Source organism: Myodes glareolus, chromosome 22 (genome assembly GCF_982192425.1).
Source record: "Myodes glareolus chromosome 22, mMyoGla1.1, whole genome shotgun sequence".
NCBI lineage: Eukaryota > Metazoa > Chordata > Mammalia > Rodentia > Cricetidae > Myodes > Myodes glareolus.
The window spans coordinates 46,406,870-46,431,962 of NC_142047.1; the positions used below are offsets into that span (position 1 = coordinate 46,406,870).

A 25,093-nucleotide genomic window follows, 5' to 3' on the forward strand; every position below is an offset into this window, starting at 1 on the left:
ACTGTCCGTCTTCCGGTCCTTCTCTGCACCAGATAATAACTCTTTTGTTTATGAGACAAACGACTCAGGATGAATGTGTCTGTGTTTTGGCTTCACACGACTCTGTTCAATGCCTGTTTGAAAACCTATTCATATTCCAGTTGCTTCCAGGGAAAGACAAAGTTGCTATGATATCTGTTCGACAGATTCTTTGCTGTTCATTTGTTTTTGTCATTACCTGAGTGCCCAGGGTTTCCAGAAAAGCCGTCAGCATGTGGGAGGTTTGTGATAAAACTGGCATGAAAGTGAGTAATGGATGGCACCCGTACAGAGTGGTACCCATATTCAATCCCATTGTGTGGAATAGCCCCTGTGACCAGATGATAACTTCCCCTGGTGTGGCCAGAATCTGATGGCACATACAGGTCCCCTTCTGACTCATCATGTTGTCTATCACTTATACCTCCTTGAGGATAAAACATCCCTGCAAAATTTATTTCACGTCATCCTATAACCTTTTATTCAAAACTCAGACCTACCCATCCTCATCCATCGCCCGAGCCATCTGGTAAGTGTCCAGGGTCTGAGACTAAAATTTAAATATCTTATCTTTGTACACAAGGCTCTGTTTAGTCTGGCCTCTGACAATGTTTCAGTCCCGTCCTGCCCACCTTCTTACCCTTTAAGGCTTAACTCAAAACGACATTCCCGAGGTTGGGGAGCTGCCTCAGTGGGTAAGAGCAGAAGTGCACAAGTCTGAGTTTGATCCCCAGAACTCGTGTAATAACCCAGATGTGGAAGTGTGCAGATTTAATTCAGCACTCCTGCAACAAGATGGGAGGTATGGACGGGTCTTCTGTAAGAGCGGTACGTGTTTCTGACTGCCAAGCTCTCTGCTGCCCCATCTTTCTTTAAAACAGGAATTTGTTACACCCCTCCATCTCTCTCCATCTCTCTCTCTCTCTCTCTCTCTCTCTCTCTCTCTCTCTCTCTCTCTCTCTGTGTGTGTGTGTGTGTGTTCACCTTTACATGGGTTTCAGGGACCAAACTCAGGTCCTCTCCCTGGCCCCAAAGCTATAATTCTGTGCTGGGCTACATTCATAACTATCCTTGAGAGCTCACAGTCCAGGCCACTGTTGACACACCTCATTCTGCTCTCCTTAAGCCTCTGCAGCCCTTCCAGGGAGGGACAGTGGCTCTTCACTTCATCTATCCTCTGACTGGCTCATTGGAGGATTGAGTAGATGTCCACTTGACCCCATCTGTCAGTTTCTGGGGCAGACCCTTGCCTCCCACCCCCATTCCTTCAAACCTCCAGAATCCTAGGAGTGGTGCTGCCAGACACGGGAGGAGGGACAGAGACGGGAGCAGGGCAGGATGTGGTGTCACTGGGTGACTCAGAGGCTGGAATTCAGACTGGGCAGAACTGGGCTGTTATCTGTAGAGGCCAAACTTCTGGTGACTTCCATCAGTAAACTATGTGAAAGGCTGCACGCAATGATAGCGTATCTCCTGGGTAAAGGCTTAGTTTATACTCCTAATGAGATGAGCTTGGGGCCGTCAGACAGCACATGAAAATCTGCAGGCTAAATTCCATTTTCAAATTCTTAGAATTCTGATAAAAAGTGTAGGCTACCAGCCTTGGGATTCATCTTGGTGCATTTATCAGCTTTCAGTGTCCCTTAACCTCTGTGTCCTTGAGGCCCACATTTCTAGTAAAACCAGGACACAACTGGCCTCGTGTGAGCTTATTTCTAGGGACCTGGTCAGCCATCTGAGCCTGTCGGTGGACACAGAAACATGAAAGAAGAAAGACAGCATGTTTGCTTTTAAATGGAACATCGGGTCCCCAAAGGGGACTCCAACGAGGCATTGGGGAGATGGCTTTATTGATGAAATGCTTTGCCAACAAACATGAGAACTGAGCTTGGTCCCTAACATCTATGTAAAAAAGGCACACGTGTGCTACCTAATTAAAGTCCCAACCCTGGAGAGGTAGAAGCAGAGAGACACCTGGGGCTCATTGGCCAGCCAGACTAGACTATGTTCGTGGGCTCCAGGTCAGTGAGAAAACTCCAACCTGGTCAAAAAGGGAAAAAATAAGAGGTGGACAACACCCAAAGTTGTCCTCTGGCCTCCACATACATGTGCATGGACATACACAAACACACAAAGAACCATTACAATAAGTGCGCTCCATGGCCCCAGGGTTTCATTCCGCTAAAGCCAACACAAGTAAGGATTTATTGCAAGCAATCTATGTGGGAGGAGACCCAGAAACCACTATTGGCAGATCCTCCACAGAAACCTGTTGATGGATTGTAGAATCTCTGGGAGTCCCCCACCCCCCTAAGATGTTTGCCTCACAGGGAGGGGGAGTCCGTGTACATGTTCTCTTGAGGATAGGTGCTACACGGACACGAGTGTGTGTGTCCCACACTGTGTTCTGCGTTTCCATCCAGCACAGTCTGCGAGCCTTCTCTGTGCTGCTAAAGATCAAGGTCATGGTTGTTGCCATGGTGATGCCCAAGCCTCTCGTCTCTCGCTTGTACGTATGGGGTTCTTGTTCACCTGCTCGTTGTTTGGCTTTGCTGTCTAGAAAACATTGCCACAAACATCTTTAACAGATCCCTTCCCCTGGGAAGATCCATCTCTCGGGCACTGTGCAGGGCTCTGTCAGGCCCCACCCTAACTTCATCCGTATGGAGGGCTTCTGCAGACAAGCACTGGCGTTCTTGGCCTTGCTCCTTGACAGAATGGAAGGACCAGAAGTCAGCATCTCCCAGGAGACCACAATACGACCAGCCAGAGTTGGCAGACAGTTACTTTGTGTGCCAGTTAATAGTGTCAGCTTGACCAGGTCTAGAATCTCCCAGGAGACAAACCTCTGTATCTGGCTGTATCTGTGAGGGATTATCTAGATTAGGTTGATTGATGGGGGGATGATCCAATTTAAATGTGGGCAGCACCGTCCCATTGGCTGGGCTCCAGGACCAAATGAAAAGGAGAAGGTTTGCTGAGCACCAGCATTCACCTCTCTCGGCTTCCTGACTGTGGTCGTCATGTGACCAGCTGCCTCATGCTCCTGCAGCCATGCCTTCCCCACCACGATGGACTGTGACCCCTCCAACTGTGAGCCAAAATGAACACTTCTTTCCTCATGATTCTTTTGCCAGGTATTTCATCACAGCCATGGGAAAGGGAAATGATACAACCTCACTCCCTCAAAGACTCACCTGAGGCACGCTCATACACATCTCCAGAGACAGGAGCACCCCAGCCAGGCTGAGCTATATATGGGCCTCACAATGTGTCATTAAGCCCTTCTTGCCATTGTCGTTTGCAGTGTCTTACAGACAGCATCTTCTAAAGGCCATTTATAACGTCACAGCGCCCACTGCTGGACTCTCCTGGAGGAATCTCCGTCTTTGGGGGCTGTTTCTGGCAGGGAACAGAGTAACACATCCACACAGGCATGTGCCGGAACTGGGACACAGGGACTCGGCTAGAATGCCCTGTTATTCTCACCGTGAACTCAATGCTCCACTTAAACTCATTAACCTCCCCTAGTGGCTTGTGTCACCAATCCCTCCTGAAGACGCCCCCTGGCAGGTTAATCCTAGGAAGCATGCTTCTCAGTGGGGCAGTGTTTGGGGTGCCCTCCTGTTTTCTTTGATTCAGCATTTGGGAACCATCTCTGAGAAGCACCGACTACCAACCTCAATCCTTGGAATGATGGGTGAAATTGTTTTTTACATTTAAAGAGGCCATATCTTTGTTGTGTGTGTACGAGTGTTTTGCTTACACTTGTGTCTGGGTACCACATGCGAGCCTGGTGCCTGTAGATGCCAAAAGAGAGCATCAGATCCCCTCAAACTGCAGTTACAGGTAGTGATGAACTACCGTGTTGGTTCCAGGACAGTAAGTGTAGTGTGTGTGTGTGTGTGTGTGTGTGTGTGTGTGTGCGTGCATACCATAGCACATATGTGGATGTTAGAACACAGTTTACAGGAGTTGTCTCTCTCTTCCAGAGGACACAGGCCATTGGGTTTGGTGGCTGAGTCATCCCGTTAGCCCTCTTGTGGTTTTGTTGTTGCTATTGTTTTGTTTTTCGAGACAGGGTTTCTCTGTAGCTTTTGGAGCCTGTCCTGGAGCTAGCTCTTGTAGATCAGGCTGGCCTCGAACTCACAGAGATCTGCCTGCCTCTGCCTCCCGAGTGCTGGGATTAAAGGTGTGTGCCACCCCTGCCCGGCTTGGATTTGTGATTTTTAAGACTCCCTGTGTAGACGAACCCTCCAGGCTTGCTAGCATGTGTTTGCTGGCAGGTTTCACAGGATAACCTGGACTTTGAAAGACCGATCAGACAGTGATTGGGTGTGGTGAGGACTGCTTGTAATTCAAGTGCCAGGGACATCAGAGAGGCAGGTCTCTGGCTCTCACTGGCCAGCAAGCCTAGCAAAACTGGCAAGCTTCTGGCCAGAAAAAAACCATGTTTCAAAAATAAAGGTGGTGAACACCTGAAGAATGACATCCAAGGTTGTCTTCTGGTCTTTACCTGTACACACATGTGTGCAACGCACACACACACACTCACACACACACACACACTCAGAGATAGGGAATGTGACAAAGGTGGAGGTTGGCAACAGGGGACCTTACAGTGCCAAAGCCTTGCTTCTCATTGGTAGCCCAGCACCCACGTAAACTACAGGCACCCCAGTCACCCTGCACAGAGTGGTCTGTCACGCACAGCCTCACCCCAGCTTTTGGAGATGCTGTTTACTTGACCAAGGCTGTCTCTTCAATGCTTGTGTACCCATGCTCTTTCTTCAGAACAGCTCCAACACTAGCCCCCTCCCCCCAGGCCCACTAAGGTCTTACAAGAGCTGACTCTCGTTTCTTGTCCTCCGAGCAGCCTGATCTTCTTCCATCTTGGCATGACTCGAAGGTATCAGCAAGCTCTCAGAGGACAGGAGAGAGCTCAGGAGATGCTAAAATCCTCTGGCTGTGAGGATGAATCTATCATTGCCTTCACCCATTTTTCCATTGTCTTTGCTTCCTCACTGTTGTGGGTTGAATTGCATCCCTCAAAAAGATCCACTGTGTGGTTGCTCCATGGCCCGTTTGAGGGTAGCATCATTTGGAGCCAGCTTTGCCATGGAATCAGGCTGAGATGAGGCTCCATGGGGGTAGAATGGGCCCTAACAGTGAAACTTGGTCATAAAGACAGGGAGGAAAAACTGCCACAGGGACATGGAGGCAGACAGTTCAGTGCTGCTTTTATGCACCAAGGACCACCGAGATCACATACACGTGGCAGAAACTGGGAGACACAAAAAGGTCAATCATCAAAGCCCTCCAAAAGGTCACAGCCCTGTTGACACCTTGATCTCCAGCATGTGGCCTCCAGAATAGACGGTCAGTTCCTGGTTTTAAGCTGACCGGTTTGTGATGCTCTGTACGGGACACCCAAGGACCCAAGTGCAGTGGCCACAGCAAGATGAGATCCACGCGTGTCTGTTCACCGCATAGCTACAGAATACTTACAGTGTGCCGCACACGGTGTTCCCTTCCGTAAGGGCAATTGCTGCCTCCGTGAGGATTTACCTTTCACCTTTAACCCTGAAAACCAAGATGAGGACATTATCTGCCCAGCTTATCACCCCGGCTAATTAGCAGCACCATCTAGAACTTAACTTAATTGGAAAACTGCAAAGTAATTTAGATATGATAACACTATCTCCTACAGGGAAACAGTCACTCGTGCTGGGCCATGACTTCTGGCAAGAGATACAGAGTTGCAAAATAAGACTGTTGAGTTTTTTATAACACAATTTGTATTTTTTGTTGATTTCAACTTTTACTTTGTGTGTGTGTGTGTCTGTGTGTGTGTGTTGTTGTTGTTGTTATTGTTGTTGTATAGGACTACCCTCTGAGTCCAACTGCCACTATCTTCAGAATGGGCCCACTCCCAAAAAGATTATCACAGCTGGGCTTGTTTACCCTCAATGTCCCTTCTTGGAAGCAGAGGGCAGGGAGGGTTGGGACACCCTCAGTGGAGTATCCAGCCACCCCTCCCAACCAGTTGGATGCAATTATGCCCTAACTGAACATGGCCTCAAGGTCTCTGAGAAGGACAGAAGGTGGGGATTAGAGGAGACAGCTCCATTATCCTGGGGACAGACCTTCTAAGTGGCCACTTGAAGGTCACCCACCCTCCTGCCTGTAACTGTAATCCCTCACTCAGTGCTCTGAAAGTCAACCTGATAGACTCATTGGTTCCCCAGAGTGAACGTGGGTGAAACAGCTCCTGGGTTTACCATTGTGGGCATCTCCCTCATGGAAGGAATTTTAGCAACATGTATGTGTTTATGTATGAGTGAGTCCATGTGTGTACAGTCCAGAAGTCAATCTTGGATGAGGTTCCATTTGATTTTTGAGACAGGGTCTCTTTGGCCTGGCGTTCACCAAGTAGGCTAGTCTGGCTTGCCAGTGAACCCCAAGAATCCCCCTGTCTCTGCCCCTCCTGCTGTGCTGCGAGTCACTCTGTAGACCAGGCTGGCCTTGAACTCACACAGATCTGCCTGCCTCTGCCTCCCTGGTGCTGAGATTAAAGGCATATGCCACCACCACTGCCTGGTTTCACATGCGTTCTGGACATTGAATTAGGTTCTCAGGTTTACATGACTAGCGCCTTGCTGTGAGTTATCTCCCCAGCCCACCATGTCTATATGTTAGCCTCATGAAACCAACCTGTGGGACACACACATGCACACACACACACACACACACACACACATACACAGGGCGGCAGTGACTGCTGGTGACTCAGTTTAGATTCCCCATTTTGTCTTGTGATGTTTGTGCAAGGATTTTGTTTGATAATAAGCAGTCAATTCAGCTTCTATCCTCCTTTCCCAAGTGTACATGTGCAGGGCACATACGGAGGCAGGGGGACAGCTTGTAGGAGTCAGTCCTCTCGTTCCACCATGGGGGTCCTGGAGATTAAACCCAGGTCATCAAACTTGGAGGAAAGAGCATTTACAGACTGAGTCATCTTGTTCTCCCAGGTGTAGCACGATTAATAAAAACCCAGAGACAGATATTGGGGTTCAACCTGAAGATCAGAGAAGTAAAACAGCCTTACTGGCTCTTACCTCGACCACAGTCTGAAATGGCAATTCTGCCTCCAGAATCTCAGAATGAGATTGACTGAGAGCTGTCTCCTCCCGTTTTATATTCCTCTCTAGTGCGGGGATTAAAGGCATGCACCACTACCACCTGGTTTCTGTGGTAAACTAGTGTGGCTACTGGGATTGAAGGCGTGTGTCACCACTGCCTGGTGTGTAAGGTTGACCAGTGTGGCCGTTTAACTCTCTGATCTTCAGGCAAGCCTTATTTATTAAAATACAAGTGAAATATCACTACACTCAGGGCCACAATTACAAAAGCTCAGGCTGCGTTTCAAATCCAAGTCCTCTATCTTTTAACCAGAAGCTTCTCCCTCTCCCCCAGCAGTGTAATTTCCCCCCTGATCCGTTGATGCATCCCAGATACCTGTACAAGGAAGGATACAGCTTTCACAGCCTGGAATAAATAATTCTGGCGTGGACGCATGTGTTTGGACGTGACAGCAGCAGAAAGAGATAGCTTATCAAGGAACTTCCTGGAAATGTGGGACAGAGGGAAATGCTTTCCAAGAGAAGACAGAAAAGATAAGGGGCTTTGGGATTCCCCTGTCATTGCACCCTACTTCATAGTGAGGGGAAAGGAGGCCCAGAGAGTGTGGCATGACCAGGCCCACAGACACTCCAACCCGGTGTCAGTCAAACTCTCCATCTCGTCCTGCCAATGGGCTCCTCAGCTCCAGCTGTGCCCAGTGGAGTCATCTAGAGACAGAAAACGCTGCTCTACAGGCTCCGCTGAGATTCTGAGTCAGAAGGTCTGGAGTCCAGCCAAGCCCAGCACCGGCACTTTGCGAGCTCTCTCTAGGCGCCGGCAATATGCAGCCAGGGGAGGAAGCACAGCCTGTTCTAGAACTCTCTGACATCCTGAAGGATGACTCTCAGCTCAGCCCCCACCCTCCTCCACAGCTGGGTATGTGAAGGCAGGCACTATGGCCTCCTCTCTTCCTCTCTCCCCAAACCGTGTGTGTGTGTGTGTTGGCAGGTGAGCAGGTGTGCATTACATGATCGGGTGTGCACTCACATGTAATGTAATCATATGTGTAGGCCAGAGGACAGTTTTGACAGTTGCCTTCTTCAGTACCATCTACCTTATTTATTTTTGACGCATGGTCCCCTTTTGGCCTGGAATTCACTGAGAAGGCTAAAGCAGTTGGCCAGCAGCGAGGGAGCCACCTGCCTCTGCCTCTGTAACACTGAGAGTATACACAGGTAGTGCCAATCAGGCCTGGCCCTTTTTTTTTTTTTTTTTTTTTGTAAAATGCATTCTGGGGATTGAACTCAGGTCTGCCTCATGTTTGCAAGTTAAATACTTTACTGACCAAGCTGTCTCACCCACCCCACTCCAAGTCATCTTGATTTCAAAAATGTATTTAATTACATAAAGCAGAGGAATTGTACACATGTGTGGTGCCCCATGACGCTTTGATCCCTGTCCATGCTGTGTAGTGTGGAATCCAGGTCGATCTCAGGCTTCCATTGCTCTCCTCAGTCAGGCAGCACTCTGAGCAGCAGGCATTGTGAGTTCACCAACTCCCACTCAGCGCCCTGGGAAAGTCAATGTAGATTTCAGACGATGGCATCGTATCAATGGTTCATAGATGTGAACATTGGGGACACCCTAGAGCCAAAGACGGCCATGGTTTCTGCCTCTTGACAGCCCAAGTTTAATCAAAGGGTTTCAGCTGGACTGGCTGTCCAGCAAGCCCCAAGGATCATTCTCTCTCTCTCTCTCTCTCTCACTGCTGGGATTTATATAGATGCTTTGGGTGGAACGTAGGTCCTCACGCTTGCACAACAAGCCTTGTCCTCAGCCCCCGAAGTTGTTTCGTGTTTTAATTACTCTTTGATTCCTGATGACAGCCTTTTCTTGCCTGTCTTTGTTTTTTAAATAGGTACGTAATACATTTTTGTCCCCTTTTCCCAAAAGAAAGCCAATCAACTATTCATTCATATGATTTTTAAGAGTGGGAAAGAACTAGATCCTCGGTTAAACACAAGCCCACATGTGCGTATGCACACACACACACCGCACGCTCATTTCCAGAAGATGAAGTTGTCACCAACCCACACCATGCAATAATGTGATCAATGCATTTGATAGTTCCCCAGCTTGAAGAGCCTTTGCTGGTCCTGAATATCGCCCTGCTCCAACCATAAACACATCCAATTCCCGGGATGGGCTAGCTCAGGCAACCTAACTCAGCCGAATGCACTGAATCCTCTCCACCCACTTAAATCAGAGCCTTCCTTGGTTAAGCCAAAAGTGAAAGCGGAGAGGAAGAGTTGGAAAAACACTCACGGGATTAAAGATTATCCGTAACACATGGCTTGGGAACTGACCTTTGACCAAATATCATATAAATTACCCAGCAGCTTCCAGCAGCAGGCAGGAACGCAGAGCTGCCGAGAGGAAGGAAGGAGAGGGAGAGAGAGAGTGCGGAGGGACAGATGAAGACATAAAGGGACAGAGGGCAGGAAGACAGCAGCACACAGGACGTCAAGTCTGCTCCAGTAACGTCCTCCTCACTGCTGTCCGCCAGTCCCATGGAGATAATATTTGGCAGGAACAAGAAAGAGCAGCTGGAGCCAGTGTCGGCCAGAGTGACAGGTGAGGCGTCTATCCTTAGGTGGGCATCTCTTTTTCTCTATTACAAGTTGCTTTTGGAAACCTGAAAACCCATGCATAAGAACAAGGTAAGGCAAGATCCCCAAACCGTTTCTGTGGGAACCTGGGTGTGTTTGCAGATGCTAACTTAGTCTCCAGGGAGAGAGCCGTCCCTTCCCGCTGTCCCCTGAAGAGTGCCTGGAGAGATAGCCACAGTGCAAACAAGGAGACTGCTGACGGTGCTGACGGCTCCTTGTTTGCACTGTGGGGTCTTTCCTCCATGAGGGGCCCAGAGTGGGGGTCTTTCCACCATGAGGGGCCCAGAAATCGAACGCAGGTGTCAGGCTTGGATGCCAGTAACTTTACCTGCTGTGCCATTTTGTTGGCCCTCGGGTGGAGTTTTCCAACCGCGGGTTTGCCTTAGAAGTTGATGGGAACCTTCCTAGCTTTCTTATATATTTTCTATGATTATCAATGTAATATTCAATGGATATATGTTCAATATATACATATATATGTTCAATATATATATAACAGGTGAGTGTTAAGATATAAAAGGCAAATTTAAAGCATCATTATTTGAGTATATTTCCTTCAAGTGTATTTTAAGCTTTGATTATCTTTAATCATGTTTATGTGTCTATATCTGTGTTTGGGTGTGTAAATATGAGTGCGGGTATCTGGGAAGACCAGATGTGTTAGACTCCCCTGGAGCTGGAGTTACAGTTGGTTATGAGCTACAATGGGCCCTGGGAATCAAACTCAGGTCCTCCGGAACTGGAAGAGCAGTGAGTGCTCTCAACCACTGCGCCATCTTCCCAGAGTCTCTCGAGTTTCCATAAGACAGATGTCTTCATTCGAGTTACTACGGCTGTGATGAAACTCCAGGACCAAGGCAACTTGGAGAAGAAAGGGCTCATTTGGCTTACACTTCCATGTTACTGTTCACCATCAAAGGAAGCAGACAGAACAGAAACTCAGACAGGGCAGGGACCTGGAGGCAGGAGCTGATGCAGAGGCCATGAAGGGATGCTGCTTTCTGGCTTGCTCCCCATGGCTTGGTCTTCATAGGTAGTGGAAGGAGAGAGCTGACTCCTGAAAGTTGACCTCTGAACGCCACACACACTGAGGACAAAAGTCAAACTTGGGTGTCATTCCTCAAGATGTCATTGACTTTGTCTTCACCCTGGCCTGGAGCTTGCCCGTTTGGTTGCCAAGTCTCAGGGATCTGCCTGTCCCCACCTCCCCAGCACTGGGATCACAAGCATGTGCCATCTTGTCTGAGTTTTTATGTGGATCTGGGAGCCAAGTTCTGATCCTCACACTTGTGCAGGACGTGCTTTACCAAGGGAGCCATCCCTGGCCTCTAGAATGTTCTTCTGTGCCTTAGTGAGGCACAGGCTCTCCCTCAAGGCTATCAGGGCAACCCTGGGCTGCAACGCTGCCTCCAGAGAAGTGTGTTTGGAGTATCTGTTCTTCTGTCTCCTTCATGGACAGAGAGCAGCTTCAGGCTTGAGATGGTGTCTATTCTCCTTGGTCATCCTCAGCTCTAGCAAACTACCAGTCTCGCTGTACCATTTTGAGAAAGGACCACGGAGTAAACAGACAGACAGTGAGAAGCAGTACCCACCCTGTGTGCTCAATTCCTTTTCAACGCCTCCCCACACACACACTTTTTGAGATTTTTTTTCAGTTTGATCATGGAATCTGGCAACTAAACAATGTATCTTTTAACAGGCAAGATTCCAGCATGGCTGCAGGGGACCCTGCTTCGAAATGGGCCTGGGATGCATACAGTGGGGGAGAGCAGGTACAACCACTGGTTTGATGGCCTGGCCCTTCTCCACAGTTTCTCCATCAGAGATGGTGAGAACCCAGCGTGAGTTTTCTGTTGCCATGGTAACAACAGGAGTTTGTTCTCTTTCCGTTTCGTGGGGTCAGAAGTCTGAAACTGATCACACTGGGAGTCGTGCCAAAGTATTGGCAGGGCTGCTTTCCTTCTGGAAGTTCTGGGGAAAACCCATTGCCTTGCTACACAAGATTTCAGAAGCTGCCTGTACCCTTGGCTTGTGGCCCCATCCCTGTCTCAAACTAGTGGCATAGTACCTTGATGTTTTTCAATCTCTTTGTCTCTCCTCCTCTTCTTTCTTCTCTGTTCATGTTCCTTCCCTTCTCCTTCCCTCCCCTCTGCTATTCCACCTTCTCCCCCTCTCTCTTCTCCCTCTTCTCTCCTCCTATCTTCCTCCTCCTTTTCCATATTCTCCATCCTACCCCATCCTCCTCTTTTCTCCCCAACTTTTGCTCTCTCTCTCTCACTCTCTCCACTCATCAGTACAACCTCGCTGACCATCTCCCCCTCCCTATCTCCCCCTTAGAAGGACCATCAGATCATTGCCAGTCAGATAACCCCAATGCTTTACCTGAGTAAGACCCACAAAGTGACTTCCATCACACTGGTACCACAGGGGTTCGGATGCAGGCTGATCTTGGGGAGGGCATTACCCGGTCTACTGCAAACAACCTGGAAAGACGCCCAAGGTTCTTTGTCATTTCATCTTGTGATCGAATGTGTCATGGGATGAGCAACAATAGAGAAGGTGACGGGGACTGGGAGCTCAGACATGCCTCTGATGAAACCAGGAGGCCAGACTGAAACTAAGCCAGCTGAGCGCACTGCTTGCCATAACCATCGTGGCAATGTGTCCTGGGCCCTCTCCTATCAGAGTCTCCCACATCTGCCACCCAGCCCTCTAAGTGTGGTCAGATTGCCAACCAGGCCTCTCATCTCCTCTGGAGCCTCCAGTGGCCCCCCAATGTGTAACAGTGGAGGCAGAAACACGGAATATCAGGTCCCCCTTCTTCCTAGTTCAGAAGAGAGCATGTGCAGAGAAATTGGGGTCAGGGGAGTAAAGAAGGAAATGGGAGTTGTTGTTCATTTTGTTTTGGACATTTTTCTTGCATTTATTTTAGTTCTCATACAGGTATGTATCAGATGTTGAACCTATCCCTATACGTGTATTTTCAGTAGAGTCAGACCAGCTGTGCGGCTGTGTTAGACCCTGCCTAAGAGAGGCTGTTTCTATGTTCATTACCAGTCTGGGAATCCACTACTACTCATTAGGAGCATAAGACATTTGACCTCTCTGCATGCCGATTTCATTAGGTGAGAGTGTATCTGTGGTTACGTTTGTTCTGCATGGGTTAAGAAATTTTACATTCGAGTGTTTATAACTTCTCTGATGTTGCTGTTGATCAGCAACTTAGGTTTTATTTTTTCAAAATCCAGGACATTTCTTTCCATATTTTATTTATTTATGTGTCTGTGTGTGTCTACAGAAGTACACGCATGCACCAAGGACAACTTGGGGAGGAGGCTCAGTTCTCTCCTTTCACCACGTGGGTTCTGGGGATCAAAATTAGATCATCAGGTTTGCCAGCAGGTGCCTTTATGCCCTGAGCTTTCTTCCCCAGCATCCCCTTCCATCCTTTATTTCATTTTTCTAGCCCACTGGGTCTAATTAATGCTGCCCATATGCGCATAGGCTTGGGGCCATGCCCTAGAGCTTGGGATGCCTACAGGGGTCGGTCACACCTCTAAAGAAAACCAATTCTCTGCTTGCAGCCAACAACCGCCAGTTGCTCTTCAGCTGGTGGTGGGGGGATACGGGGGGATGGGAAAAATGAGGTTATGAGATCATCTCTGTGACTGACTTGATGTCCTGCAGGCAAGCGGAATTGCTGGGTTTGTGAGCCCTGCAGGTTCTAGGGAGTTCAGAAGACAGGGTTTCACCTCTGTTCTCCCCAGCCTCTGCCTTTTAAATTTTTTCTGCTGCCTCTGCCTCAGTGTTCCCTGAGCCTTGACGGGAAGGAGAGTAGTATAGCTGTCCCACTTCCGGCTGACCAAGGACTTTGAGCTAGTCATTCTGGGTCTTAATGACAGACCTGGGGAAGTTCTGACCCTCCGTGGCTACACAGGATCCGGTGTGGTGTCATTTCCCACACCCGGATGCCACCGATATGAAATATTTCTCCAAGAGGCTGAAATCTCTGACCCAGGCTTCCAAAAGTAGGTCCCCCAGCTGTGAAGGAGGCTTCAGGGGTCAGGAACACCTTCCCAGTCAGTGCTCCAAATCTGTGTCTTCCCCGGACAAACACCAGCATGGTGGAAGGCATTGCCCGTGACTGGACCATACTGGGCAAGGTGACTGGGTGTTCCTGAGTCTCAGCTCCTGGATGGAAATGGGGAGCAGAGGGACACACTTACCATCTCGTTATGAGTCTCCAGTGAGGCTCTATGTGGTGTAAGCTGGAGATATAGCTATTGGTAGAATATTCAACTAGCGTATAAAGAGTCCTGGGTTTGATTCCCAGCACCACGTAAACCAGGCGTGGCAGCATATGCCTGTCATCCTGGCAATTGGGAGACAGAGGCAGGAAGATCAGGAGTTCAAGCTCAACCTTGGCTAGAGCAAGTGCAAGGTCTGCCTGGGCTACACAAGACACACACACACACGAAACATCCACATTTTTTAATGTGTGTACATGAACTTGGGTTCCAAATTCCCTTCTTATTGTAGTACGCACTGGCATGAAAGAGGCATGTCTGGGTGGCACACCTCCCCCTGGCCCCCAGGAAAGCCCTGGAATGACTGCCATCAATTTCAAAGTCCCAGAAGACACCAGGCTGACAAGTGTCTGCTTCTTCTATTTCAGGGGAGGTCTTCTACAGGAGCAAATACTTGCAGAGTGATACCTACAGCGCCAACATCGAGGCCAACAAAATCGTGGTGTCTGAGTTTGGAACAATGGCCTACCCAGACCCCTGCAAAAACATCTTTTCCAAGTAACGCTCCCTTCTGAACCTTAACCAGTTTCGTGCTCTTTTGATATCTTTGATGGTCAAAGCAGACCATATTTTCTCGCCTAGGAGTTTCCTTCAGGGTAGATAAAGCGCCGCGTGACTGGCCTGTCACTGTGGATGCTGTGTGCTTCTTGATCACTGACAGCAAGAGAGGCAGAGAGCAGTTGACAAATTGTCGGATGTCCTCCTGCCTGGCTGGTGGGAGAGTGTTTGGACCTTGTCAGTCAAAATTACAAATGTGTGTTCCCTTTGGTCTAGAGATACACTTGCTTGTGTCTGAAATGACAGACAGACAGTTATTCCTGGCTATGTCATTTGTTATGATAAAAGCTGCACACAGCCCTGATGTCACTGCCAGAAATCTGGCTGAATACCTGACTGCAAAAGTGTATAAGAGAATGCCTCAGTGGGGCAAAAAAGAAACGAGACCACTAGCTATGCCGTACAAAAAATTCTAAGATACATTAGTTAAGAAGTTGTTTGTTTGTTTGTTTGTTTAGATCCAGGTAGGCTGAGGAGGTGGCTAGTGGGTGAGAGCACTTGGTGAAGGGAAGCACAAAGTCCTGACTTCAGATCCCCAGAACTCTTGTAAAAGCTAAGCGTGGTCATAAACACGCCTGTAACCCAGCACCGTGTGAGAAGGAGACAGGCGGGTTGCAGGGATTTACAGACCGCCAGCCTAGCTCCAGGTCTAACGGGAGGGAGAGCTTGCTCAAGAGAGTATGGTAAAGAAAGAGTGAGAGGCAGGACACCTGACGTCTTTCCCTGGCGCTGTGCACACATATGATTACATGTACCTGCACATACACACAAATGTGCATGAACAACACACACACACACCACACACACACACATACACACACACATACCATACACACACACTTTTTTTTTTTTTTTTTTTACAAAAAACAAGGTTCATAAATGTGTTCTCTGTTCAGGGAGAAAAAAAAACAGAAATTAAGACTAGGTGTGTTTTTGCTCACACAGAGCATAAAGAGATCAGTTGTCAGAAGCTGACGAATGAGGGGGAGGGGAGATTTTTCTGGGACACATCAGAAGCCATCTGGGTTATGAAACAGTTGTGTATGTTACACACTCGACAATTAAATTCTTGGCTAGAGTCAGGCCTGCTGCCACAATCTCCCTTCCGATACACTTCAGACAGGAGAGAACTATGGAAAGATTCGGGGTGGATTGGCCAAAGATCGGAAGGCTGCTTCCGCTTTTCCAGGGTGACATCATCCATCCCCGCAACAGGACAACTCAGCCCTTGCAGGTGGGCTGAGCTGGGTAGGTGTCAACAGAGAAAAGGGGGCTGGAAGGGCTTCAGAATCACACCTGGAGGAGAATTCCTGCAGTTACATCCTCTGCCAGTAGGCGGAGCACCACTCAACACTTGCATCCGGTGTTTGCAGTTTGCCATTTGGAAAAATGAATCATGAGTTTTCGCTAACATGAGTTTGTTTTCCTTTTTGCCAAAGCTAATTCCAGAGCTGAGGATGTAGCTTAGTTAGTAGAGTGTTTACACAAAGTCCTGGGTTCAATCCCAGCACAAGCTTAGACCAGATATGATGGACCAATGCCTCTTGCCTGGGAAGTCTCTCACTGAAGTCGGAGCTAAACAAAGCCAGCAGGTCCCTGGCAATCTTCTTGTTTCCACTTGGGTTACAGTGTGTGTGACCATGCCTAGTCAAGCACTCAGGAAGTGGCAACAGGATGATCAGAAATTCAAGGACATCCTTGGGTACATATCCGGCTTGAGGCTAGCCTGGGACAAATGAAACCTTGTTTCGAAAGAAAAACAAAATAGCCCCAAATCACTTCTTGAGAAATTGAAGATGCTCAATGAGGACTCAGATTCTGCCAAAGCAGAGATGATCTATTTTGCTAGGTTTTGGCGGGGGTCAGGGTGGGGGTGGGAGTGGGGATGGGGAGTGTGGGGTGGGAAGGTGGGGATGGTATTATGCGTACATGTCTGATATCTGCATGACAACTTAACATAGTTGAAAGCATAGCAGCTCCTGCTGGCTCCAGTTGAAGAGACCGCCCCCCCTGCACTTTTGACACGCAGGAGGAGTGTCGTATGACCACGTTACCCCAGTACCTCTCTTGCTGGCTGACTCCATGTTGTGGAATGTGTGGGGAACCTGATACCTGAGTCCTCCAGATTCCTCAAGTGGCTCACGGAGACCCACAGACTTTTCTCTATTGCTGAAGCAGAACGTGTTAGAAGACAAGAAGGCAAGCCCAGAGGGCAGAACTACCCGGGTGCAGGGACTAACCCAGCCCCCTCTCTTTCCAGAGCTTTCTCCTACCTGTCCCACACCATCCCCGATTTCACAGACAACTGCCTGATCAACATCATGAGGTGCGGAGATGACTTCTATGTGACCACAGAGACCAACTACATCAGGAAGATCAACCCCCAGACTCTAGAGACCCTGGACAAGGTATCACAGGCTTACAGTCAGCGCCCATGTCTGACCCAAGAAAGGAACCCCCACTCCCCAACCCCAGGGAGAGGGCAAGCTGTCTACGAGGAACTCACTGGAAGGTCTCCTCCTCTGATATGGTGCTTATTGTTCTGTCTAAGAAGGAACTGCAGGGTCTCCATCTTTGTGGCTGTCCTGGTTCCTGGTGGTTGCTGTATACAGCCCAGTCATATGCAGTTTAAGTATACTTCAGTTAACCGTGGAACACATGCGCAATAGGGGTCCTAAAGATGGTTCCACCTACCGACATGGTAGCTATCTTATCTGATAAATTCTATGACGTCCACAGAGTAAAATCTCTTCACAATGCCTTTCTCATGTGTACCCACAGGGCTGGAGAGATGGCCCATGGTAAAAAGTATGTACTTCCCTTAAAGAGTTCATTTGTTAACTTCAGTTTAAGGGGATCGGATGCCCCCTTCTGGCCGACAGGGGTACTGCACTCATAGGTGTGCACATACACACACACATCACAATGCACGCACACACATATTCTCATGTGTATGCAAATATACATACACAATTTTAAAAATAAATCTTTAGAGTATCTCCCCATCCTTTAAAGTGGCACAGACTAAGTGATTTAAGATAATAGATATCTACTGTCTGCATAAATGGAGGCCACAATTCTAAATCCAAAGAGTCTGGTAGTTTGCGGAAGAGTATCCTTCCTGTGTTTCCCAGCTCCTGAACTTATCACCAGTCCTCAGTGTTCCTCAGCTCCTAGACATATCACTTTACTCTCCATCTCCTCGATCCCGTGGTGTTATTCCCTTTGTGTCTGTATGCTCCAACTTCCCATGTTCCGTAAGCACACGAGTCATGGCATCACAGCTCACTCTCCTGTGGTATGACATCATCTTGTGATTACACATTCAAAGATGCTACTGCCAAGTGAGGTCACAGTCACAAGCACTGGGGTTAGGACTTCCCTCTGTATATTTGGAAGACAGCCCAGAGTCATAGCCATAGCTCTTACACCCAGGGGTTCTACCCGCAGTGACCTGCAGAGGGAGGTATTACTCAGAGAGCAAGGGCACCAGCAGACAAAGCCTTCCTGGAAAAGGCTGGGCCCATATTCTCATGAAAATCAATAGACCCCTTTTCAATTTGCTCCTTCCACTTCCTCAAAGCCACGGTGTTGTCATAAGGCATTTGAATGATCTGCTAAATTGAACACTTTTCTTAGCTGGGAAATGACCTCCCGTTCTGTGTAACTAGGTGGCAAGGGGCCAACAGATGCATGATGGGAAATATCGGACAGGCCAGAGTCCCACCTAACCCTTGGTTAGCTGTGTTGTCCTGAAGAAGAGCAAACAGCTAGTCCCTGGCCACCCCATTGTTCTTCACCTGTGGTTTGTTCTGAGTTGGGTTCATAGCTCAACTTGTTAGTAGAATTTTTAGTAAATGGTGTTATGACCTCTGTTTCCAGAGTAATGCCCTGAGAGGCCTGGAGAGCAGCATCTCTGCCTCTGTGGACTCCAGCAGGGGTGAATTTAAATGACTTAATGAAGCCAGCACAGAGCAGTGGCCGAAACTGGCTGGAAGGTGACAATCTACCTGCCCTGATCATTGTTGGGACTTCAGTCATGAGGCACCCTCTCACTATATGCTGAGGATCCTGACAAGACCGGAATGTGGGATGGGCACACACACACACACACGTACACACACACACGCACACACACACATGCACACACGCATGCTTGCTCACTAGCTTCCCACAGCTGATTAGTTGCAGAAGCGCCTCCTACTGCCAGGTCACCTCAGGTCATGAGAGTAGACATCTCTATTCTTGTTGTTTTGTTTTATTTTTTTCCAGAGAGGGTTTCTTTGTGTAGCACTGGCCATCCTAGAACTCGCTCTGGAGACCAGCCTGGCCCAGAACTCACAGAGATCCTCCTGCCTCTGCCTCCCAAGAGCCAGGATTAAAGGTGCGTGCCACCACCTCCTGGCTAGGACATTTCTTTAAAGGCAAAGTATGCCTTTCTTTTCCAATCAGGAGATCCGCCTTTCTAGACCCAGGCTTAGTCAGGTGTTCCTTGGATCCCATCTTCTCTGCTTTTGAAGATGGAGTGGCTATTGTATTTTGCAGGTTGATTACCGGAAGTATGTGGCTGTAAACCTGGCGACCGCACACCCTCATTATGATGCAGCTGGAAATGTCCTTAACATGGGCACGTCCATCGTGGACAATGGAAGGACAAAGTATGTGATGTTTAAGATCCCTGCCACAGCGCCAGGTAGGTCACTCTGGGATCTGGCAAAGCAAAGACAGCTAAGTGCCCCTTGCTGATGAGCCCCGATCTGTGTTTGTGGCACACAGCTCAGTGCAGAACTTTCCCCCATAGATTTTCCAGATGACCTTCAATTCAGGTTTGTCCTTTAGGCAAAATCCAAAAGTTCTTTTGGGAAGCACTCAGTTTTCTCCTTTAACATGAAAGAGACATTTCTGAGGTTATTTTGGATAAAGGAAATCCTGTCACTATTTTAACCTCCTGGGTTTTAGGCTCCAAGTCATGAAATCAGTATTTAATTTATCCTCTTACCTATCCATTCACCTATTGGTCCATCCATCTACCCATTCATGTATTCGCCTGCCTACTCCATCAGCCATCCATCCATTCATCTATCCAACTCTCCATTTATTCGTCCATCCATCCATCCACCTACCCATTCATCTATCCACTCATCGGCTCACCTGTCACTCAACCGTCCATCTACCCATCTATTCACCTACCCACCAAACTATCCATCCCTCTATCCGTTCATTAACCTATCTGTTCATCTATATAACCATTCAATCATCCACCCACCTGTGTAGTTAATCATCTATCTATCCATCCATCAATTTAGCCTATTCTAACTTTAGGGATGAGTTAGTCATTTTTTAAAAAAAAAGTCTTCTGAGAGACTTTTGCATGCCAAGATTGTGCCACCCCCTCAATCCTGCAGCCCAGCTCCCAGGGCTGTTGGGGTGCTGAGCCTTGCTGGGATCCACTCCAGATCCACACCCTGTTCCTGGGGCCTTCTGGACCTCCTCCTCTTAGGGCCGGGTCCTGGAGCAAAGCCCAGGCCAGTGATTGCGTGTTTCTGAGGGGGAAGAGGGTGAGGTTCCCAACCACCTCTGTTTGTCCAGGACCCTCCTGGTTGCCACACCCAGCCGATGAGGCCTTAAAGAGCATTTGACCCGACCTTCTGGCCTAGGTAACAAGTTTCTATCTGTGACCCTGAATGTCCCTGCCTGCTCTCAACCCCTACAGTCTGTAGAAAACTACCAGGCTCTGCCAGAATCTGGAAGCACAGCCCCCTCCCCCAGGTCCAAAGGTGCCGTGAATATTGTTAAGTGACCCTCAAGTTACATGGGCTGGTAAAGGATGTGTGATCCAGTTGTCCAGCATCCTGGCATGTCAGGCAGGGGTCTTCTGGGCATTTTTATGTACTGCCTCATTTATCAGGGGACCGTGAGACTCAGATTAGGTGACATGGTGTTAGTCACATAGCTTACAGGAGCCCTGACATCATGCAAGAGGCCATCTCAGCTTCCCGCTGGTGCAGGGCATTCATGCTCTATATCCCAGACCTGAACCTTCCATCTTAGTTTGTTCTATGTTCTCCATTGGCAGAGAAACTAGCCCACAGCCCTACAGCATCCCCTCCCACCAGCCAGCTGTTTACAGCGTGCACAGGTGGCCACAGAGAGGTGGGGACATTGACAGAGAACTCATTATAAATCAGCCCCAGGACTGGGTGGGGAGGCCTTTTGCCCAAGGCTGAATCATGCTTACAAAGGACTCAAAAGAAACAGAACACAGACACACACACACACACACACACACACACGGCCATGGCCTTCAGTGCCAGGAGACCTGCGCTTGTAAACTGTGAACTTGTGAACTACAGTTAGAACAGGGGGTGGGTATCGACCCTCTCACTCCTGCCCCACGTCTTGTTTTTTGTTTGTTTGTTTGTTTGTTTTGCCTTTCTGGGTATGTTTCTCTCTAGTAACACAGGAGGATGTCAAGGCTATGACGTGGATCATAAACCATTCCCCTCATTTGCCCATGTGTGCAATGGGCATCCTACAGTCTTGCTTAATTGCCATGGTCCATGTAAAAGTCCCTCATCGTCGGCTGGAGGCGTGGCCCTGTCAGTACCGCTCTAGCCTGGCAAGCAAGAGGACTTGAGTTTGGTCCCCAGAGCCTGTGTGGAAAAGTCAGATGCAGTGACACACACCCGTAATCCTAGCACCAGAGAGGCAAAACTGGGTGACCTCCTAAGACTCGCTAGTCTAATGTGTGGGTGTTCCTAGTGAGAACCCCTATCTGAAAAAGCAAGGGGGACACACTTGAGAAGCAATGACAGCGCAGGTTGACTTCTGGGCTTGCCCATGCGCACACACTTGCCTCACCACAGAAAATCTGCGCATGTGCACACACTTGCCTCACCTCGGGGGAGACACACAGGAGTCTCTTGTCACAACGGGTAGTGAGTCCTCTGCTGTGTGTTTTGTTATAGATAGTGTTAAAACAATGGGTAGAAACCCTGTGGAATATATTGTGTCTACTGACACCCCACAAAACACACATGGGAAGTTTATGCGTCCCCGGGAGGCTTGGTAGAAATGCAGTCTGGGGCCCCGGCCCAGGAACACGTTAAATTCTCCATTTGATCGCCATCCCCACAAGCTTCGTATGTTCTTCCGAATGTGAGAAAAAGGTGGCTCTGCCGTAGGGGGTCAGCAGCTTCTGTTTCTGCCAAAGGACCATAAGAAACTATTTAAGGTCCTGAGAACCAGCTATCTGGTGTGTCGGTCACAGTTGCCCTACTGGCCTACTGTCCCCGGAAGCAGTCAACTATGACAGAAAGCAGCAGATGTGACCGTGTTCCACAGAAGACTGTATTCATAAAAGCAGCTGAAGGTTAAGTTTGGTTTCCAGCCTGGAATGGGCACCATCGGATCCTCGAGGCCTCCCTGGGTTAAGGTAGTGGTTTTTCAGCATGGCAAGTGGGCTGTAGGGGAGAATTTCCAGTCCTGGTATCTGGTTTTGTGGGCTGTTCGTCAAAGGTTCTCCTGAGGACACAGTCAGAGTGTAGGTGATGGTGCTACATTCCCAGGTTTGCTCTCCTCCAGGCACCAAGAAGAAAGAGAAGAACCCCTTGAAGCACACGGAAGTGTTCTGCTCCATCCCCTCCCGCTCACTCCTCTCCCCCAGCTACTACCACAGCTTCGGAGTCACAGAGAACTATGTGATCTTTCTGGAGCAGCCTTTCAAGTTGGATATCCTCAAAATGGCCACCGCGTACATGCGGGGAGTGAGCTGGGCTTCCTGCATGTCATTCCACAGGGAGGACAAGGTGAGACCTTCCTGTCCACCTACCCCACTCGGGGGATGCTTATCAGGAACATTAACTGCCCTTGCGTGTCTCTGTAGGCAGCTGCCACCATCTGGAGAGTTCAGGTGCTGGGATGGGTTCACTAAAGTGAGCCTGAGTTCGGAAGTCCCTACTTCCAAGTGCAGATATCCTGGGAACAGGATGTGATCTTGGGCAAACAACCCGCCCCCAAATCATCCCGAGATGGCCGCTATGGAATCAAGTCTTTCTCCATAGTTAAGAGCCTACACAGCCTCTATCATCCATTGGGAAGGCCCCTTCCGTACCTCACTTCTACTCTCGTCATATATTGGGGGGCCTAGTGAGTCCAGGATATCAGTGATATTAAATATCAGGATAACTCTGGGTTCCACGGATGTTGAGTGAAGATATCTCCTTCAGTTAGAGACACATAAGTGTTCCATGCTTATATACATGTGTATATGTGTATGTGCATGCGTGAATGGGTGTTAAAACACACACGTGAGTGTACTTATGTGTGTATTTATTTAGTTGCTGTTGCTACTTTTGACAAATGTCTGGTAATTCTCAGTGTTATCTATTCAAATAACATACTAGTATAGAAAGCCGAATATATACTCTCTTTCTTGGGCTACGAATGTAGTTCAGCTGATAGAATGCTTGCCTAGCGTACATGAAGCCCCGGGTTCAATTCCCAGTATTGTATAAATTGGGCAGGGTGGTGCACGCCTGTAATCCCAGCACTCAGAGGCAGAGACAGGAAGATCAAGAGTTCAAGGTCATTCTCAGCCACACAGCAAGTTCAATGCCAGCTTGGGCTACATGAGACCTTGTCTCAAAATTGTCATTTTTTTAAATCCCCTTCCCACAAGACGCCCCCCCCCTTTCCTCAGGAGGAGAAGGGGGCAGATGAGGTCAACCACTGCTTAAATCTTCTAGCACTTTTTCATATTTCTCAGAATAACATTCAAGGGCTCCATTCACCCCCACCCAGCCCCGTTTCTCCCACCCCCTGCTAAGGGCCCCTTTGTCTTCTGTTCCTCTGGAATAAGATGACTTCCTCCCTCACTGGTCTCGCTCCCAAAGCCTTCTTTCCTGAGCCTACCTGCAGGAAATCCCACACTGGCTTCTTCTGGGTTCCTACCACTACGGCATTTTTCTTGAGAGCGCCCTTCATCCTTCATGTATTACAGATTTTATGTTTCTGTGGGTTCCACCTCACTCATATATACTGTCCTCAAAGGAGTGGCTTTTTGTCTCTATGGTTCCCAAAGAAGCGCCTGGGACTCAGAAGGACTAGCGCTATTTGTAGCATGAGTGAACAGGCCAGAGAAGCCGACTCAAGCTGAGTACACCCTGTATCCATCTCCAGAGACACTGAGGCTGTCCTGCTCCAGGAGCTTGGAGAGCTATAGGCCTGCACTCTGTGACTAGGGAGGCCCTGGGCTAGTGGGGCCCAGGCTCTAGGAGTCAGTTGAGAGTGAAATCTTTTATTAAAATAAAATCCAAGTGTCTGGCCTGGGTTTGGGGTCACAGGAGAGACAATGCCTAAACCAATCACCCTTGTGCTGACCTGTCCACACTGACACTCCCCACCCCTATGATGTCACAGCTCTCCTCTGGCCTCTGGGAGGGAGAAGAAAACAGCTAGACCAAAGAAACCACCACCTCCTCCTTCAGGAAGGAAGTTAAGCAAGAACTGCCAAAAGAGAACACACAGACACACACACACGCACACTCACACACACACAGATGCACGCACATACTCACACACACAGATGCATGCACATACTCACACACACAGATGCACGCACATACTCACACACACAGATACACACGCAGATACACAGACACATGCACACACACGTACATACACAGATACACAAACACAGACATATGCTCACAGACACACAGATACACAGACACACACACATGCTCACATATACAGACACACACACAGATACACAGACACATACACACAAGCATACTCACACACACATCCTCACATACACAGACACACACACACACACACACAGATACACAGACACACACGTCCACGGGGTATGGGGGGTGGTATCAGACAACTGACCCATAGAGTTAGCAAATTAGCACCCAGGGTGATTCCAGCCTGGTAGCACACAGCCAGGTCACCCGGGGCAGATGCAGCTCCCTAGCTAGACCTGGGCCCGCTCCACTGCAGCCCCGGGGGCCAGGTGGGGTGGGTGTGACTAGCAGCCCTGGGGAGCAGACTCTGCACTGCTGTGTGTGCAGGAGAGGGGACCGAAGAGCAGAGCATTAGATGTCTGGGGACTCCAGTTCCAGTGAAGACTGCACTTAGCAGGTTCCACTGGCACAATTGTCCCCAGGGAACTTGTCCGTCTGCCACTGGAATCATGGGAAAGCTGTCCTCCTGTGGCCTCTGTATGGTCATTCAGTGAAGACTCCTACCTGCCTGTCAGTTTGGCAGGGTTTATTGTTTTGTTTTAACTTTTACTTATTTAGTTGTGTATTATGTGCTTGCATGTGTGTTCCTGTGTGTGTTCCTGTGTGTGTGTGTGTGTGTGTGTGTGTGTGTGTGTGATACCTTAGGGTACCACCTACCTTGTTTTTT

At 48.8% G+C, this 25,093-nt stretch overlaps 1 protein-coding gene across 4 annotated transcripts in view; it reads left to right on the forward strand.

The window, feature by feature from the left end:
* The first annotated feature begins 9,539 nt into the window (after nucleotides 1–9,539).
* The window catches only part of Bco1 (beta-carotene oxygenase 1), a 32,291-nt gene continuing 16,737 nt past the window's right edge, over nucleotides 9,540–25,093 (forward strand). Inside the window, exons 1-6 of one of the 4 annotated variants that reach the window (XM_048437354.3) lie at nucleotides 9,540–9,774; nucleotides 11,509–11,637; nucleotides 14,485–14,614; nucleotides 16,935–17,082; nucleotides 19,220–19,367; nucleotides 22,259–22,482. In XM_048437354.3, the coding sequence (XP_048293311.3) occupies nucleotides 9,711–9,774; nucleotides 11,509–11,637; nucleotides 14,485–14,614; nucleotides 16,935–17,082; nucleotides 19,220–19,367; nucleotides 22,259–22,482 (843 nt within the window). In that variant the 5' untranslated portion in view covers nucleotides 9,540–9,710. Of the gene's footprint in view, nucleotides 9,775–11,504; nucleotides 11,651–12,796; nucleotides 12,935–14,484; nucleotides 14,615–16,934; nucleotides 17,083–19,219; nucleotides 19,368–22,258; nucleotides 22,483–25,093 lie in introns of those variants that run through there. The other 3 variants (XM_085681781.2, XM_048437355.3, XM_048437356.3) reach the window with 3 other exon arrangements.